The following is a 15,799-nucleotide window of genomic DNA, read 5'->3' as shown; positions in this document are numbered from 1 at the left end:
TCTGCGTGCTCGTATTTTATTTAAACTGCTTCTGTCCCCTGAGGCGTCTGATGAAAAACAGCTTTACTGCCACATTTGCAGAAATGTCCCTTAATAACAGGCCCATAAATAAATCAAGGTATGTGCATAACACCTCGGTTTTTTTCCTTTAATGACTCAATTTTCCCTTACACTTATCTCAAACCACATCCTGGGTATTCGCTGGGACCAGAAACACATACGTCATGCTTCTGATGCATTTCTGCATATCCGACTCCACGACTCCACGACTCCACACTTTGACCAGAAGGCTCACTCCCGTGTGACAGCGACCATCTGCCCGGCAACTGTGTCCCTCACAGAGACAGCGTGCATGCGTCCACAGAAGACAGTGAAAAACACTGTTTGCTGCAGAGTTTGTTTAAATGAGAGATTGTTTATATGTGCGTGTGTATTATCTGGCTAATGATAACTACAGGTTATCAACAAGTGCTATATTTGTGTTGTTATTCCCAGGCCGCCACATGTCACTATGAAACCTTTAGATGACTGTTTGCATGCTGAGTATCAGAGCAGGTCCAGGCCTGGAAGACTTTTCCAGGTAAATAGTGGGACATAAAAGACCTAAATGTTGCAGTGGTACCTTTCAGCAGAAAATAATGGGTCCTTTGACCTTGTTCATTGTTCTTCTTATATCTGGACACCTTCTTGTGCATTATTATACCTTTATGTTACTATAGCGAAGATAACACAAGCTCTTTCACAAACCTCTCGAATGGTCCAGAAGTATTTGCCGGCCAGGTCTTTCGGTGAAGCACAGGTCTCCAGGTCGTCCTCTCTGGTCAGTCTGCGAAGCCAGACCAGCTCACAGTTACAGTGCAGGGGGTTCCCTCCAAAACTCAAGACCAGCGCCGTGAGAGGAGAGCCCTTCATCTTAGCGTACACCGGAATCCGCAGGAACAGCGGGTCTGGAGGAATCTTCTTCAGCTTGTTGGAGGTCATGTCCAGTCTGGAGATGGAGACAGAGACGTGGGGAGAAGGATCAGTCTCTAACTTTCATCTCATTCTGAGGCAACGTGTGGAATAGAACGCTCCATGGTTAGCTTGCTAGCATGACGCAGTTGGAGACTTCATCACATGGAGCAACAACAATCAGCTGAAGGTCAATATCAGCACAACCAATCAGCTTGTGGTGACTACGATGCTTCAAATATGGACGCTGCTGCAGAGAAGCTGAGGCTTCACACACATGTTGAACCTGCAGCTCCGAAGATCTTTAAAATCAGCTCAGTATCAAGATTAGAGTCACCAGTTCAGGATCTGAGCAGATGTGAAACATGGTCTCAATCCGCCTTCTGTTCCTGAGCGACGCTGCTGAATAACGGACAGAAAAGAGTTTCTGCACAACATTATGACGTCACAGTGGAGCTGACCTTTGACCTTTTGGATAGAAAACATCTTCATTATTTTATCCTGTGACACATTTGAGTGACATTTTGTTATAATTAGTGTTTGTAGCTGGCGAGGAGGCTGAAAGCGCTGAGACCGTTAACATCCTCGACAGTCACAGTAACACTGTGCAGACTGTGAAACACTGAATTTGACTGTTTTAAGGCAGAAATGAATGAAGTAATTACTTAAATATAAACAGAATAGATGGTTTGGATTCAGTTAAGTTCTCGGCGGCGTGCTGGAGCTTTCAAACAGCTTGTTCGATGAGTGGGAATCTGAGGTGGGGTGACCATGTTCTCCCCTCTCCACCATCTTTCTTCATTCGATTGGAGTTGAAAGAATCATAAACGCCCGCTGAAGGTGTATAAATCTGTTGCATTACTTTCACTTTTTTAAATGAAAAGTTCCTGTTAGGAAAAATTCCTCCACCCATATCCCAACTTACCTTTGAAGGACAGATCATTCCTCTCTCCTCCTCAGCAACAAACCTGGGAGTTCGGTTTGTTCGGGAGTTCTGACCTTTAACGACCACATAAATCAGCTATGCAAAACCTCATTCCACCAAAACTCCGTCCCACTCTCTCCCTCCCAGCAGCAGAACGACTGGTCCATGCATTCACCTCCACAAGGCTGGACTACTGTAACGGGCTCTTCATCGGGATACCTGGCAAAACCATCCAGAAGCTGCAGTACATCCAAAACAGCGCCGCCAGGGTCCTGATGAGAGCCCGTAAATACGAGCACATCACCCCCATCCTTAAATCACTGCACTGGCTCCCTGTTTCATCCCGGATCAATTATAAAATCTTGCTTCTCACCTATAAATGCATCCATGGACTTGCACCCACATACCTCCAAGAACTCATGACCCTACAGTCCACCACCCGCACTCTCAGATCCACAAACACCCCCAGCACCAGGTCCATGCATTCACCGCACCACGCCTCTGGAACAGCCTCCCAACCCAGCTGAGGGCTATTCAGAGCCTCGACTCAGGCCTGAAAACGTTTTTATTCAGAAAGGCCTATGAGTGTTGATTATGAACTGATTTTAACCTGTTTATTGTTTTCATTGAGCATGTTTTTTTTTTACTTTTTAACTTCGTAGCACTTTGAGATCCTGCCGATGAAAAGTGCACTAGAAATTAAATTTATTATTATTATTATTATTATCTCTCTCCTTCCAGCGGCAGCCGAGGTACTGACGTTGGAATTCAGTCGTATAGAAGCAGATCAATTCAATCATTCCTTTACTTTCTTTACTTTTTACTTTGTGATTTGAGGCATGTAAACATCCTGGGTTTAAATCATCCCTGTAAACACAAAAAGTCTGTTCAGACACAGACAGACTTCTCGTTTCAATAAACATCCACACACAGACACACAATCATCAGTTTCCTTTATCGTCTCAGAAATGACCTCCTCGTGTTTAGTGACGACGAGCTGTGAGTTAATTAGTTTGAGGAAAGTACGAGTATCAAAGCCGGATGCAAACGGATTTACGACATTACAAGATAACAAACATCTGGTTCCAGGTGTGGTCGTGAAAAATCACCTTAAGACACAAAGACCTTGATGATGTCGCTTTTCTGATCCAGTTTGTGGTTTAATTCTCACCGACGCTGCGGCTCTGCAGAGGCCTTTTGGTCCTCTTTCAGTTTATACTTTAGTTTTTAAGGCCTCTGCATTCTCATCAGGCTCGTTTTCAGCAGCAGCAGGCAGCTGTTTCCACTTAACGAGCTCTAATAAACCCACCATGCACTTCCTGCCCAGCAGCGAGCAGCAGGCGGACAGGTAGAGGCGAGCTGACGACGCAGGTGGAGACCAAACACAGAGCAAAAAGCTGGGTGAATACTGGACTGCAGGAGGATAAGAAGACCTGAATACACCTGAATGCAATGCACACACGTGACATAATGAACTGTGTTTGTACCCCCCCTCAAAGGCACTCTGACCGATATGGAGGAAATACATTTAATGCAGAAATGTTAATTTAAACACAAGATCCTTGTGCTCAAAAAGAGGATTCATTCTCAGTGAAGAACCTTGGAGCTCTAATCTGCCTCTATACCTGCCAAAGAGCAGTGATTCCTAACACGTCTCTGGGGGTCATCAGGTGGAAACCTCCCTTCAACAGTGTTTCGCCTACTTAGTCCCACGACACCTCCAGGAGGCTAGGCGGTGAACTCCGGCGTCCCAGAGTCACCCCCCCCCTAGTGCCAGTTCACACTGCTCCTACACAATCCAAACAGCACTGCCACATTCAATTGACCCAGAGATGCTCCAGGTAGTGGCCAGTACCGTTGCTACCATTTAGCTAATGCTATTGCTAACCGCTAAGAAGAACAGAAGAAGACAATACAGTTCCGATGCTACCATTTAGCTAATGCTAATGCTAACCACTAAGAAGAACAGAAGACAATAGTTCCGATGCTACCATTTAGCTAATGCTAATGCTAAATGCTAACTGCTAAGAAGAACAGAAGAAGACAATACAGTTCCGATGCTACCATTTAGCTAATGCTAATGCTAATGCTAAATCCTAACCGCTACCTGCTAAGAGGAACAGAAGAAGACAATACAGTTCCAATGCTACCATTTAGCTAATGCCAATGCTAATGCTACATGCTAACTGCTAACTGCTAAGAAGAACAGAAGAAGACAATACAGCTAGATTCACCTATACTGTTAATGTCAACTGCTAGATGCCAATGCTAACTGCAAAGATACTTTCATACTACCACCGTTTTAGCTATTGTTAGCTGCTACAATGCTACCACAGGCCAAGATGCCACATGTAACTGCCAAGTGCCGCACTACCATCATCAAGACTGAGGCGAACTGGGCTCACACAAAAAGACAACGAGACAAAATAACAGAAAATGGGATCCAACAGAGGACGGATATTCCAGGGTGTAGTTTTTGTCGTCTCAGATAATTGAACTAAACACTGGACCTGACGACTGGCGATGATGTGGGACATTCAAACTTTCGCTGTAGTCAGCAACAAATGCAGGAAAGTCAATTTTCCCCCAAAGTCCCTCCAGAAACATTCGACAGCGACAGCGATGACTTAACAAGAAGTTAATAAAGCTGTCGAGAGCGGCAAGCGTGCTGCACTTTACAAATTTCAATTATGTAATTTCACAGGCAGCAGCCTTGTGGTGTATTAATTTGTGAGTGTGTGCCGTGTGAGCGAGCGCTCACCTGTGCACACGAACAAACTCCAGCTTCCACCAGCTGGTCCATAAGTTTTCTGTCTCCGAGGCGAAAATAACCATTACGGCCTTTTTAATAAATGCACGACTGTTCATCCGGCTGGTTCTCCCTCTCACACATCAATTACTGCTGGTCGTTGGGACGTAAATTGGAATTGATTACTGTTAATGGGGTTCAGATGGAATTTTGTGCCACTAGAGTAAAAATATCCAGTGTTCTCATATAATGAGAAAAATCTGTATTTGCAAAACACTTTTCAAACCAAACTAGAAGCGCTTTACGAGGCAGAAGGCGGTAAAATCAGGACCAATGAAACACCAAACAAAGAGGAAACAAACATTTAATCATGGAGGCGTCACAGGTCAAACACTCCTGAACACAACCTGCTGCGTTGCTTTATGTTTAAGTCTGCTGCTGTTTGCAACTTGAACAATGAGAAGCCTTCGTCCTGGTTCAGGTCGATGGACAAAAACTCACCTTCATCACACGCGAGATGAACATCTCCCTGACAACGACTGATGTTCATTTCTAAGAATGTAAAATGTGATCTGGTATAAGCATAGAAGCAACTTTTTCCTCTTGTTTTTAATGTTTACTTTTTGAAGAACGGTTTAATTTCAGACATGTACGAGCTCGTTCTCCCTGCAGCTGGAAGTGAGCGAGGATGGAGGGCCGAGGTCTGAGGACTCTGCGTCACTTACAGTAAATCCACACAGTCTGCCAGCAGATCTGTGAACAGAGCAAAGAGGAGCAGCCTGAGGTCAAATCCCCCTTCTGCCTGAGAGTCACTGAGGGCTGTAACATGGACCATCATCGGGTACGATGGCGGCGCGGCGGCTGCTCCGACCTGGTCGCACTGAGCGTCTCCCGGCTGTGAGTCTGCCGCTGAGCAGCCGTTTGCCCGCTGAGCCTCAAAAGCTCAACTTCCACTAAAGTGAGGTCCGACGTGGATCGTCTCAAACCCGCCTGAAGCTTCAGTCTTTGGTCTAAGTGGTTTGAGAATCAACTAAATGAAGAAGCGTCTTATCGGGGGACTGATACTGTTGAACAAAACATAATTCAAAATGCTTTATTTTAATTCCGATGCTTCAGTCAAAACAAGGATTCTGTGCTCCCAGAAGACACCAGCTCTCTTCTTCTTCTTCTTCTTCTTTCTTCTTATTTATGTTTGTCTCTGGGAGATTTAGAGTTCATGTGCAGAATCAGTTGCTGCTGCAGTCATAATTAGACCCAGTTATTACATAACTGTAATAACTGATGAATTGTTTATTCATATGTTTCTGTGAGGCTCATCCACAGTTTTGGTGTCTTTCTGAAGCACATTTCACTGATGTGAACATTTACCAGAGCAGGTTTCCACCACATGATAATATATTCGTGTTTATAATAGGAGCATTTTGCAGAATTTAAAGTTTGAATGTGCTGGTGTGAAGCTCAATACTGAAATCTGAGTGAGTCACTTTAACTTTAATTTAAAGCTGCATTGATAGATTTTTGAACACAAGCTGCACATTACTTGAAAGTAGTTCCTGTTCTTATTTTGCATGCCCTTGTGTGTCCACCTTTTTCAGCTGCTGGAACTGCAAATTTGTCCTTGGAGATAAATAAAGTATCTATCTCTCTATCTCTATCTTAAAAACATCACAGCCACCACGTTAGCACCTTATATCGAGAACATCCTGATGAACGTAATGACGAATATTCAGCCTGCTTTTAGCTTTCGTTTGGTCTCCAGCAGCTCCTGAGAGCAATAACTGGCTCTTCCACTTTCTTCACCAGTTCGTCTCTAATGCCATTTTACACCAACGTTAGCGTGCGTTAAACTTTGGTAAACCTGCTACAAGTGGGTGGTTGAAATTAGCGTGTTCCCATCACTGCTGATCGGAGCTGGAGCTGATCAATACCTGGACCACAGCGGTCATCCGACCTGCGTACGAATGTGTTTCCCACTGAAGACACGAGCCAGATGTTAGCGGGCTTCAGTGCATCTGTCTGCCACCTGCTGCTCAGCAGGTAGCGTACAGTTGCTTTATGGGGGCTTGTCCGATGGAAAACAGGGGTTCGGTGAAAGTGGCTGAGGCTGCATCACACAGTGCATGTGCTGTGAAACTAAAACCACGAGGCGAAAATCATCCATCAAGCTATAAACGTGGCTGCAGCTGCGTGTTATACCACAGCCCTCTGCAGCGCTGAATGTTTACTGTACAACAGTGGCGTGCACAGACTTTTTGAAGGGCAGGGGCGAAAAGGAAAAAAAGGGCATATAGCGTGTCCTTGCCACTAAAGAGGGCACTTTAGCACGCGTTTTGGCTCCCAGGGGGGCACTCCCTGGGAGTCCAAGAGGGCACTTTAGGCCGCGTTTTGGCATCCAAGAGGGCACTTCAGCGCGCGTTTTGGCTCCCAGGGGGCGTTTTAGCACGCGTTTTGGCTCCCAAGGGGCGCTTTAGCACGCGTTTTGGCTCCCAGGGGGCACTTAGCACGCGTTTTGGCTCCCAAGAGGGCACTTTAGCGCGCGTTTTTCAAAAACTGGGCCACGAGGGGGGTGGTCGCCCGCCCCCCCCACCCGCGCACGTCACTGCTGTACATGTGCTAAAGCTTCTGCACGAGGCAGTGCATTGAACTTGACGTTTCACTTGCAGGTGACAGGAAGCAGCAGCGTCCGTGACCCTCACCTGGCCAGCTTGTGCAGGTTGGAGAAGATTCCCTCGGGGACGCTCTCTATGAGGTTGTGGTCGAGGCTGAGGGTGTTGACGCTGACCAGCAGGGCGATGGTCTCCCAGGGAATGTCCACCAAGTTGTTGTAGCTCAAATCCAAGTCCTCCAGAGTCTCCAGGAAGTCCTGCAGGGGGGGACACACGCAGAGACTGTGAGCATAAAGATGCCTGAGCTTTAAAGGATTCATGTTGTCATATTTACAATGGAGGAGAGAAGGAAGGAAGGAAAAGAGGAAGTAAAAAAGAGGTGAGGATGAGAAGGAAGGACAAGAGGGAAATGAGAAAGAAGAAAAGGAGGGAGGGGAAGGAAAAAACAGGAGGTGAAAAGATAAATTCAGGGTTGGATGGACAGAGACGACGCCGGCGAAGGCAAAAAGAGAGAAGAAGAAAGAGGAAGAAAGGGAACAACAGAGAGAAAGAAAGGAACGGAGATCAATTACCGTGGTCAATGCTGCTCTCTCAAAGCATGTTGTTTTCTCTAATTGCCTCCATACAATTCACACAATCAGTACACAGCCGAAATGCCATGAGTCAGCACACATTACAAAGAGAAAAACACCAGGAGGAGGGGAGAGAACGAGACGGAGGGGGGGTGGAGGAGAGCGATAACAGCCTGTTGATCTGCTAAAGTGTTGTTGTCATGGCTGTAATTGCTCTCATAATTCACACAATCAGGACACTGTTTGAATGTCACAATGGCTCAGTTCTCATTACAATAATCTGTGTGTTACCGCAGCCCCAACAAAAGAAATCTAGTTTCCTAACGACAAAGGAAACTTTAAGAGCCGCGAGCGGGAGTTCAAAGGAAAATCAGTCCTGAATGGACGTCGTCTCAAGAGTCCGAAGGCGCTGTTTCAGTCCAAACCGCTGAAAGTGATGTTTACGCTCGGCCTCAGGGTGGACGGACAGACGCTGGACACTGGGTTCATGAACGGACGACAACATGGGTCGTCACTGCCTTCAAAAACAACTGATCTGCCGGGACGGAGGGTCTCATCACACCTGAACGTCAGAACCAAGGTCTCTGCTGCATCGTGCACATGAGATCCAGGTGGTTTTGTTCCTCTCTCTCATCCTCTTGGAAAGAAACTCAAAAGTTTCAAGTTTTTTCCCACCGACTCTTTATAAAGTCAGTGAACCATCTGCTCTCCCGAAGCATCCAAAAAACCCCCCAAACAAACTGAAACTGGTTCAGTTTGAGCTGGACCGAGACCAAGGTTTGGCTGTTTAGTCCAGATCAGTGGTCTGAGTCAGACCTGTAGCCTTGATTTGGAGTTAAGTAGTCCGGACCAAACGAGGTCGGTGTGACAGGTGTGACAGGTGTGACGGTGTGCCTCACTGGACTCTAAACATACCTTCAACGTGCTGCAACCGAGAGAGGGCCGTCATCACTGACACGACCACAAGAGGGCGCCAGGTGAGAAAAATGGAAACACTCCAGGAAAGTTTGCTTTCTTTCACCATGAACAAGCTGTTGCCCAGACCTGATCCTCTAAAGACTTGTTCAACACCGATCAACCAGTTCACGCTACTTTCAGGCAGAGAGGTAAAAATATTTGATTATTTTTGCTTTTATTTCATCACCTGTTTGTCATAATTAGGACAAGGAGTCGAGTGAAACAAACAGGACGGATAATTTTTACATTTACTGCTTCAACCCATCGTCTCGAGGATCTGTATGTTGTTTAATCTTCTATTCATGAGCTGGTTAGAGAAATAAAACTGATTCTTAGATCAAATGATGAAGTGAAATCTGTGTGAAAGCGAGTGAGGAGTGAAGCTGAAGTTCAGAAGGTCGGGTCCATTAAGGGTTCAGAGTTCACGTCTCTCTGCTTCCTCTTCATGAAAGTCCTGCAGAGGTCTGAGAGCAGGTCCTGAGGGGGCACTCTGGACTTTTAATGAGCAGAGAAAGGACTTAATGGAAAGAGGAAAACAGCAATTTCAGGGCCGGGCTATTAAAAAGGTGTCCAGCTGAGCAGCGCAGGCGGACGGGCCTGGCCGATTCTGCAGTGCTCCGGAGTCCGAGCCAGAACTGTGGCGTCATTTTCACACAGCACTTGACCCCCAGCGCCGCCGCCAGTCTGGAGAGCTTGAGATGACTTTGCAGTAACTTTTTCAAACTGAGAATGTTGGCAAATGGCCGTCAGTCTGGATGCCGGCTGATGAATCATGTGGTTTGCTGGCAGCGCTGATCCAGACTTGTTGGATTTAAGAAAATAATTTGGCTTGTGAGCTTCCAGAGTGGAGCTCACACACACACACACAGAGAGAGATATGTGTAGCATTTCTATACATGGAATATTAATTAATTAGCATGTTTATGTTGCACATGAGCAAACCTGAGCTCAGCTTGAGCACCATGAAGATTAGTTTTAAATTCAGGTGATAATTCGCAGCTGCTGAAGGCCTGAGGACACCTGGGAAGTTTTGTCTGTCCACCAGACTGAATCAGATTGTGGTCTGAATCCTCCAAATCAAACCAGAGAGGTCAGAATGAGAGAAATCTGCTGCATGTTTTCCTCTAAAACACATCCAGTGGGTTAACACGCCTGTTAGCACAACATGTCTGACACACCTGAGTGAATAAAGAGTCTTCTGATGGTTGCACAGACATTCAGAAACTCAGGTTAAGATGATGGAGGTGATCTTACAAATGAAATGTTTCCATTGATTTTGTGGTTTGAGACTACGTCAGTGTGCCTCTGCTGACTCCACTATAATTACTTCACATGTTCAGTCGCTCGATTCTTTGCAGATCTTACTTTTTATACACACAATCTGCATTAGACGATACAGCTTCTCTACGACAACATTAAATGTTTGCTACATGAGAAGTCCAGCTCATCTGGATCCTGAGCCTGAGTCTGGAGAGGGTCTCTGGGCTGTGGAAGGACGCCCTCACGCCTCTGACGAACACAGACCAGCAGCGCTGTCTTCCCACCTGACGAAGGCTCCGGAGAGACTGGTGCTGCTATGCCTACGCCCCCCCAGTTAAAGTTTGTCTACCAGCCAAAAGAAGTGGAAGACGCCATCATCTTCCTGCTTCGCTGAGCCTCTGCTCACCTGCACACGGCAGGTAGCGCTGTGAGCCTGTTCTTTCAGGACCGTCCAGCCTCCCCTGCAGGGAACAAGCTGGCAGCGATGGAGGTGGAGGATCCCCCCGGTGTCCTGGACTGTGGACTACCTGACTGGTTGGCCACAGCGTGGTCTGACACTGTGGGAAGCAACGTGGCGACTTCACTTACAACTCCAAGTCCCGCCACCTGGAGGAGCTCTTCCACGACCCTGCGACTGTGGGCGCCATCGGCGAGGGCGCCGTCGACTCTGTTCAGGAAATCTTTTCCCCCTCTACAGCTCATCTTCCTCAGGAGGAGAGATGGACCGCAGAGGCATTAGGTGCAGAGGAGGCTCTGCTCTTCGTCTTTGTCTCTGGATTACTGTCCCTCAGAGGATTACAACCATTCCAACTCTGACTTACACTCGTACCATCAGTCTAATGTGTGATGAAGCGACATTACATGAAACATCATGGCCATAAACATTTAGTTTTTGCTCTTCACTCATCTTTTATGAGTCCCTCTGGACTGGAAGTACTATCTCATCTTATCTTATCTTAGATATTATCTTATTTTACTTTTGATGCTTACACACATTTTTCTGAAAGCTCGTCTGACCTTTGACTTGCAGGTGAAGATGCAGATGCAGTTGCAGATGCAGATGTTGTGTTAGTAAGTTGCATTAAGAAACATGGTGGTGGTAGTGTGAGCAGTATAGTGCGGAGGTAGAGGCAGTCGTTGATGTAAGGTGTGTGGTATTTGTACTAGTTTTAGTATCTTTACTTGAATACAGGTAAACAGCTGGTCTCCAGATGTTTTAAGGTGTTTGTTCTGGTACCAGGTATTCTTCAGATGTGACAGCAGGGTCTGTGAAAAGGATTCAGGTGCGGTCCTCGTACCTGAAAGGCCCCCTCTGATATGCTGTGCAGCTGGTTGTTGGCCAGGATGAGGTGCCTCAGGTTCACCAGGCCCTGGAAGTGGGAGTCATCCAGGACGGTGAGGCGGTTGGCGTCCAGGTGGAGAGCGTGCAGATCCTGGAGGTCGGCGAAGGCGTACGGCCGGATCTGACTGATGGTGTTTCTGCTCAGGGTCAGGTGGATCTGCACATGCAGAGAAACAGGAGAGCACATGACATTCTCCTAAAATACTGGATCAGCCCGGTCTTTGTGTATCTGAAACCTTCTATTCCTTTTAAACTTGTATATGATGATTTCATTTCATAAAAGCAATGATTCAGTCATGTTTCACTTTTATTAAACTTTGCAGTTTTACAGTGAAGCTCTCTCTGTCCTCCTGTTTAGGGAGGTCAAAGGTCAGAGTTAGCGGACAAGCTATGACCCTGGAGATAGCAGAGGGCAGGTTGGACCCTCGGGGCTGCAGGGATTAAACCAGGTTACAGGACGGCCTTTAACACTCTGGTGTCCCGCTGTCAGCCTGCATTAATAATAGTATTAGTCATTAATTTATAATTAGTAATTTTTAGCAATACAATAACAGCTAAAAAAAAACTCCATATACAATACTTCTTATCACTACTGTTTGCTACTTTTGCTATTTTATTATTATATATATAAGGCTTTAGGGCATTCAATCGTTCGCAACTGGACCTCGTCAGTTTGTCGTAGAAGACGTTTCACCTCTCATCCGAGCAGGCTTCATCAGTTCATGCGCAACCAGACTAGATAGGACAGCTCTAGTCCAATGCAATGATGTTAGGTTCAAGTATTTATCCCCTGAGTGAGGCCAACCCCCAAAACCTCTATTGTGAGGCAAACGATCCCCCCATTAAGGCGGGGTGGGGTGCAACCCTTGGGTGTCAACGACAGTCGTTAGCCTTGTTATTGTCCCATTGTTGTCATTGGGAGGCTCCTTGAGCCATGTGTTAATGGCTTTGTTGTTTATCCTCAGAGGCTAAATCTTTGAATCTCTTAGGGAGAGATGAAAGGACAGCATCGTATGTGGGAGATAGGTGGTGTCTCAGACCTCCCCCTCTGTCCAGAGATGGTTTTTCAACCTTGACATAGATGGCTTCTCTTACTTCTCTTTTGAACCATCTGTCTTCTCTGTCCAGAGTAGAATAGACTGATACCATTCTTGGTTTTGTGGGTTGGCCTCACTCAGGGGATAAATACTTGAACCTAACACCATTGCATTGGACTAGAGCTGTCCTATCTAGTCTGGTGCGCATGAACTGATGAAGCCTGCTCGGCGAAACGTCTTCTACGACAAACTGACGAGGTCCAGTTGCGAACGATTGAATGCCCTAAAGCTTACAATGACCTGGATGAATGAGAATATTCACAGGTATGTATATAATTTTTTTACTGCTTGCTATTTTATTATGTAGAGTTTGTTCTTTATAGTCTTATTTCACAATTTTTCACTTATTTTCACTGTGTGTAATGCTGCTGCTGCACTGCAACACCAACTAACTAATACCAGAGCGCAGCAGGTCAGCTGAGACGTGAAATTACAGCGAGGATATTAGAAAACACACAACCGGGGTCGGGCTGCTAAATACTTCCACTGTACGTGCAATACAAGACAGCTGCTGTGAAGATGAAGAGATATATTCTATTAACTCCAGAGAAAAGGTCAATCAGCAGCAGCACATTCGTAGACCTGCTCCGGAGGAGCGGCGTGATGAGCGGAGACATCTGGGGCGTTCTGTCATCCTCACCGGCGAATGATTAAAACCTCATTTCCCACGCTGCCTCGTGTGTGAGCAAACATCATCGCGGCTGTTGTGATCACACTGGAGAGGGAACTTATTTCTCAAACGCCGAGGAAGTCTCCAGCTGTGACGAGCGTCTCTATTTGGCGATTAAATGTCATCGTGTTGGTGTTTTTCCTTTCGCGCTGTGTGCAGCGAAGCCCTCCACCTCCGTTTAATGACTACAGTGGAATTAATTAGTCAAATTTGTAAGATAGCATAGATTTCACCTCAGGAGCAGATGTTCTTTATGTTTCCTGCCTTCAGTTTGGAATAAACTACTAAAAAAATACTTTTCTTCCCACTCTCATTTTAATCTACTGTTATATATATATATATTCATTACTGTGCAACAGTGGCGTGCACAGACTTTTTGAAGGGAGGGGCGAAAAGGGAAAAAAGGGCACATATAGTGTGTCCTTGCCACTGAAGAGGGCACTTTAGCACGCGTTTTGGCTCCAAGGGGGCACTTTAGCACGTGTTTTGGCGTCCAAGAGGGCACTTCAGCGTGCATTTTGGCTCCCAGGGGGCACTTTAGCACCCATTTTTCAAAAACTGGGCCACTGCCCCCCAGTAAAATCTGTTCATGTCTGGCAGTATATTTTTAGGGCAATTTTTCCATAGTTCTTGTGGCAATATATATATTTATTATATATTTTCTGACATATTTTTCTTTTATATAGTCCCTTGTATAATATGTACAAATATATAGTCAGCTATTATTTTGTATTTTGTATTTCTGCTATTTTCTTTTCCAACTGCTATTACCTGCTGCTGTAATACCCTAATTTCCCCAACTGGGGATTAATAAAGTGCATCTTATCTTATCTTATCTTATCTTATCTTATCTTATCTTATCTTATCTTAAAAATGAAAACTCTCCTCACATGTTTGCATGTTCCTGACAGCACTGAGAGCTCTTCTGCTTAAAAATCTAATTGCACCATTATTCCTCATCTGTGACGCTCAGATCGTTCCAGAAAATATTCTGAACTCAGTCTAACGACTACGCTCAGCCGACCTCCAATAGCAATGTCCTACATTTCCCAGAATGCCATCTGACAGTGCTTCACCCTCTGCTGTATTAACTGCAGGAAGACGGCAGAAATAAATAGCTTGTTTACATCACTGTTTGGCCTCTGATGACGGCTGGAACTGTAGATGTTCCTGCGGTTGCTGTCTGGTAAAGGCTTGTCAATAATTTTTTGTTATAAGCTGGAATCATCGTGGTTTTGGCAATAAGGTTACGGTTCAGGAATGAAAGAAATGAAAGACGCTTCCTCTGGATGCTGCTCTCTGGTTACAGGCCCTGCGGCATCATGGTCAGAAGGCTGAAATCTCTCTAAAGGATCATGATTCATCCCTGATTGACTTTTAAGAACATCACTCCATGAATTAGCTCGTCTACACCTGATTTATCATGTCAGCGATGTTTAGTTCCAAACCTGATGGCACAACTTAAAGCAGGGGAAAAGCTTGTTGACTGCAGCGGATCTCTGGCATCCACAGAAACAGACAAAAAAAAACCCAACAGCACACTTGGATCACATCCACATCAACCCGCCTGGCAGGAAGCAGAGGCTGCACAAATCAAAGTAAACAGGAATGTAAAGTCCTGACCAGGCTGGACATGTTGGCGAAGTCGCGGTGCCTCAGCGTCGTGATGAAGTTGTCCATCAGCCTGAGCTCGGCCGTCTGCCGGTCGATGTTGGGCGGGACGAAGAGGAGGCCGGTCTTGGCGCACAGCACCGTGTAGGACGGCAGCAGGTTCTGGCAGGTGCACCGCTTCGGACACAGCATGGAGGAGGAGCAGGAGGGGAGGGAGGACAGGAGGATGAAGAGGAGCAGAGGGCAGACCAGCGAGGAGACCACATCCATGGCTACTCTTCTGCTGCAACACAGAAAGAGGAGCGACAGCAAAGTGAGCTTAAAATGTCAAAAAATGACGCTTTCCCGCATCATTTCCACTTGATTTGGTTCAGAGATTTTGTTGTTCTGCAAAGATAATCGTCTTTCCCCCGTTAACGCTGCTGCATGAACGTATAAACGTAGATTATTCCTCACGGTGACGCAGCATGTGAGATAAGAGCTGCAGAGAGTGTGAAGTTTCTGTGAAGATCAGGACATTTTCTACGCTTCCACACACTTATTCCACAGAACCCCCCCCCCCCCCCCCCCCGTACGCTTTCCTGGACTCTGCACGCACAGAACTCCCAGAAAAAGTCGTATAATGAATGTTTGATGAAAGAGGGGAGGACAGCTAAAGAGAGGAAACAGGAGGGGAGGCCGAGCAGGGGGGCGACGGAGGCAGAGAGAGGAGAGCAGGCGGAGGGGAGGGGGTAAATTAAAGTTCGGAGTTTGTTGGCGCAGCCTGTGTGTTTTTCTGCTGAGCAAAGTGAAAGCAAACAGTTCTTATATCATCAATTAAGCTCACTGCACTCCCATGATTACAATCTGAGGAGAACATTAGAGAACACAAATTACCCCCCCCCCCCCCCCCCGCATGTCTGTCTCACTTCATAAATTTCATAGATGTTTTTTTTTGCATGAAAATGAGGCTAAACCAACTTTTCCAGCCGAGGCGATAAAGGAATACATTTCCATTGATATTGATTTCTGTGCGTTTGGCCTGCACGTTCAGCTCAGCGGAGCCCTGAATGAATTCAA

At 46.1% G+C, this 15,799-nt stretch overlaps 1 protein-coding gene across 1 annotated transcript in view; it reads right to left on the bottom strand.

Annotated features, from left to right (window-relative positions):
- The window catches only part of si:cabz01090165.1 (uncharacterized protein LOC100333421 homolog), a gene marked incomplete at its 5' end in the record, with an annotated part of 36,701 nt that extends 21,757 nt beyond the window's left edge, over positions 1 to 14,944 (bottom strand). Inside the window, 4 exons of the mRNA XM_041939939.1 lie at positions 748 to 988; positions 7,322 to 7,488; positions 11,319 to 11,519; positions 14,753 to 14,944. Coding sequence (XP_041795873.1) covers positions 748 to 988; positions 7,322 to 7,488; positions 11,319 to 11,519; positions 14,753 to 14,944 — 801 coding nt within the window. The remainder of the gene's footprint in view (positions 1 to 747; positions 989 to 7,321; positions 7,489 to 11,318; positions 11,520 to 14,752) is intronic.
- Between the last annotated feature and the right edge of the window lie 855 nt (positions 14,945 to 15,799).

This window comes from Chelmon rostratus, chromosome 7 (assembly GCF_017976325.1).
Source record: "Chelmon rostratus isolate fCheRos1 chromosome 7, fCheRos1.pri, whole genome shotgun sequence".
In the NCBI taxonomy this organism is placed as follows: Eukaryota; Metazoa; Chordata; class Actinopteri; order Chaetodontiformes; family Chaetodontidae; genus Chelmon; species Chelmon rostratus.
The sequence above is the reverse complement of the archived record's forward strand: the minus strand, read 5'-3'. Positions and strand labels throughout refer to the sequence as shown.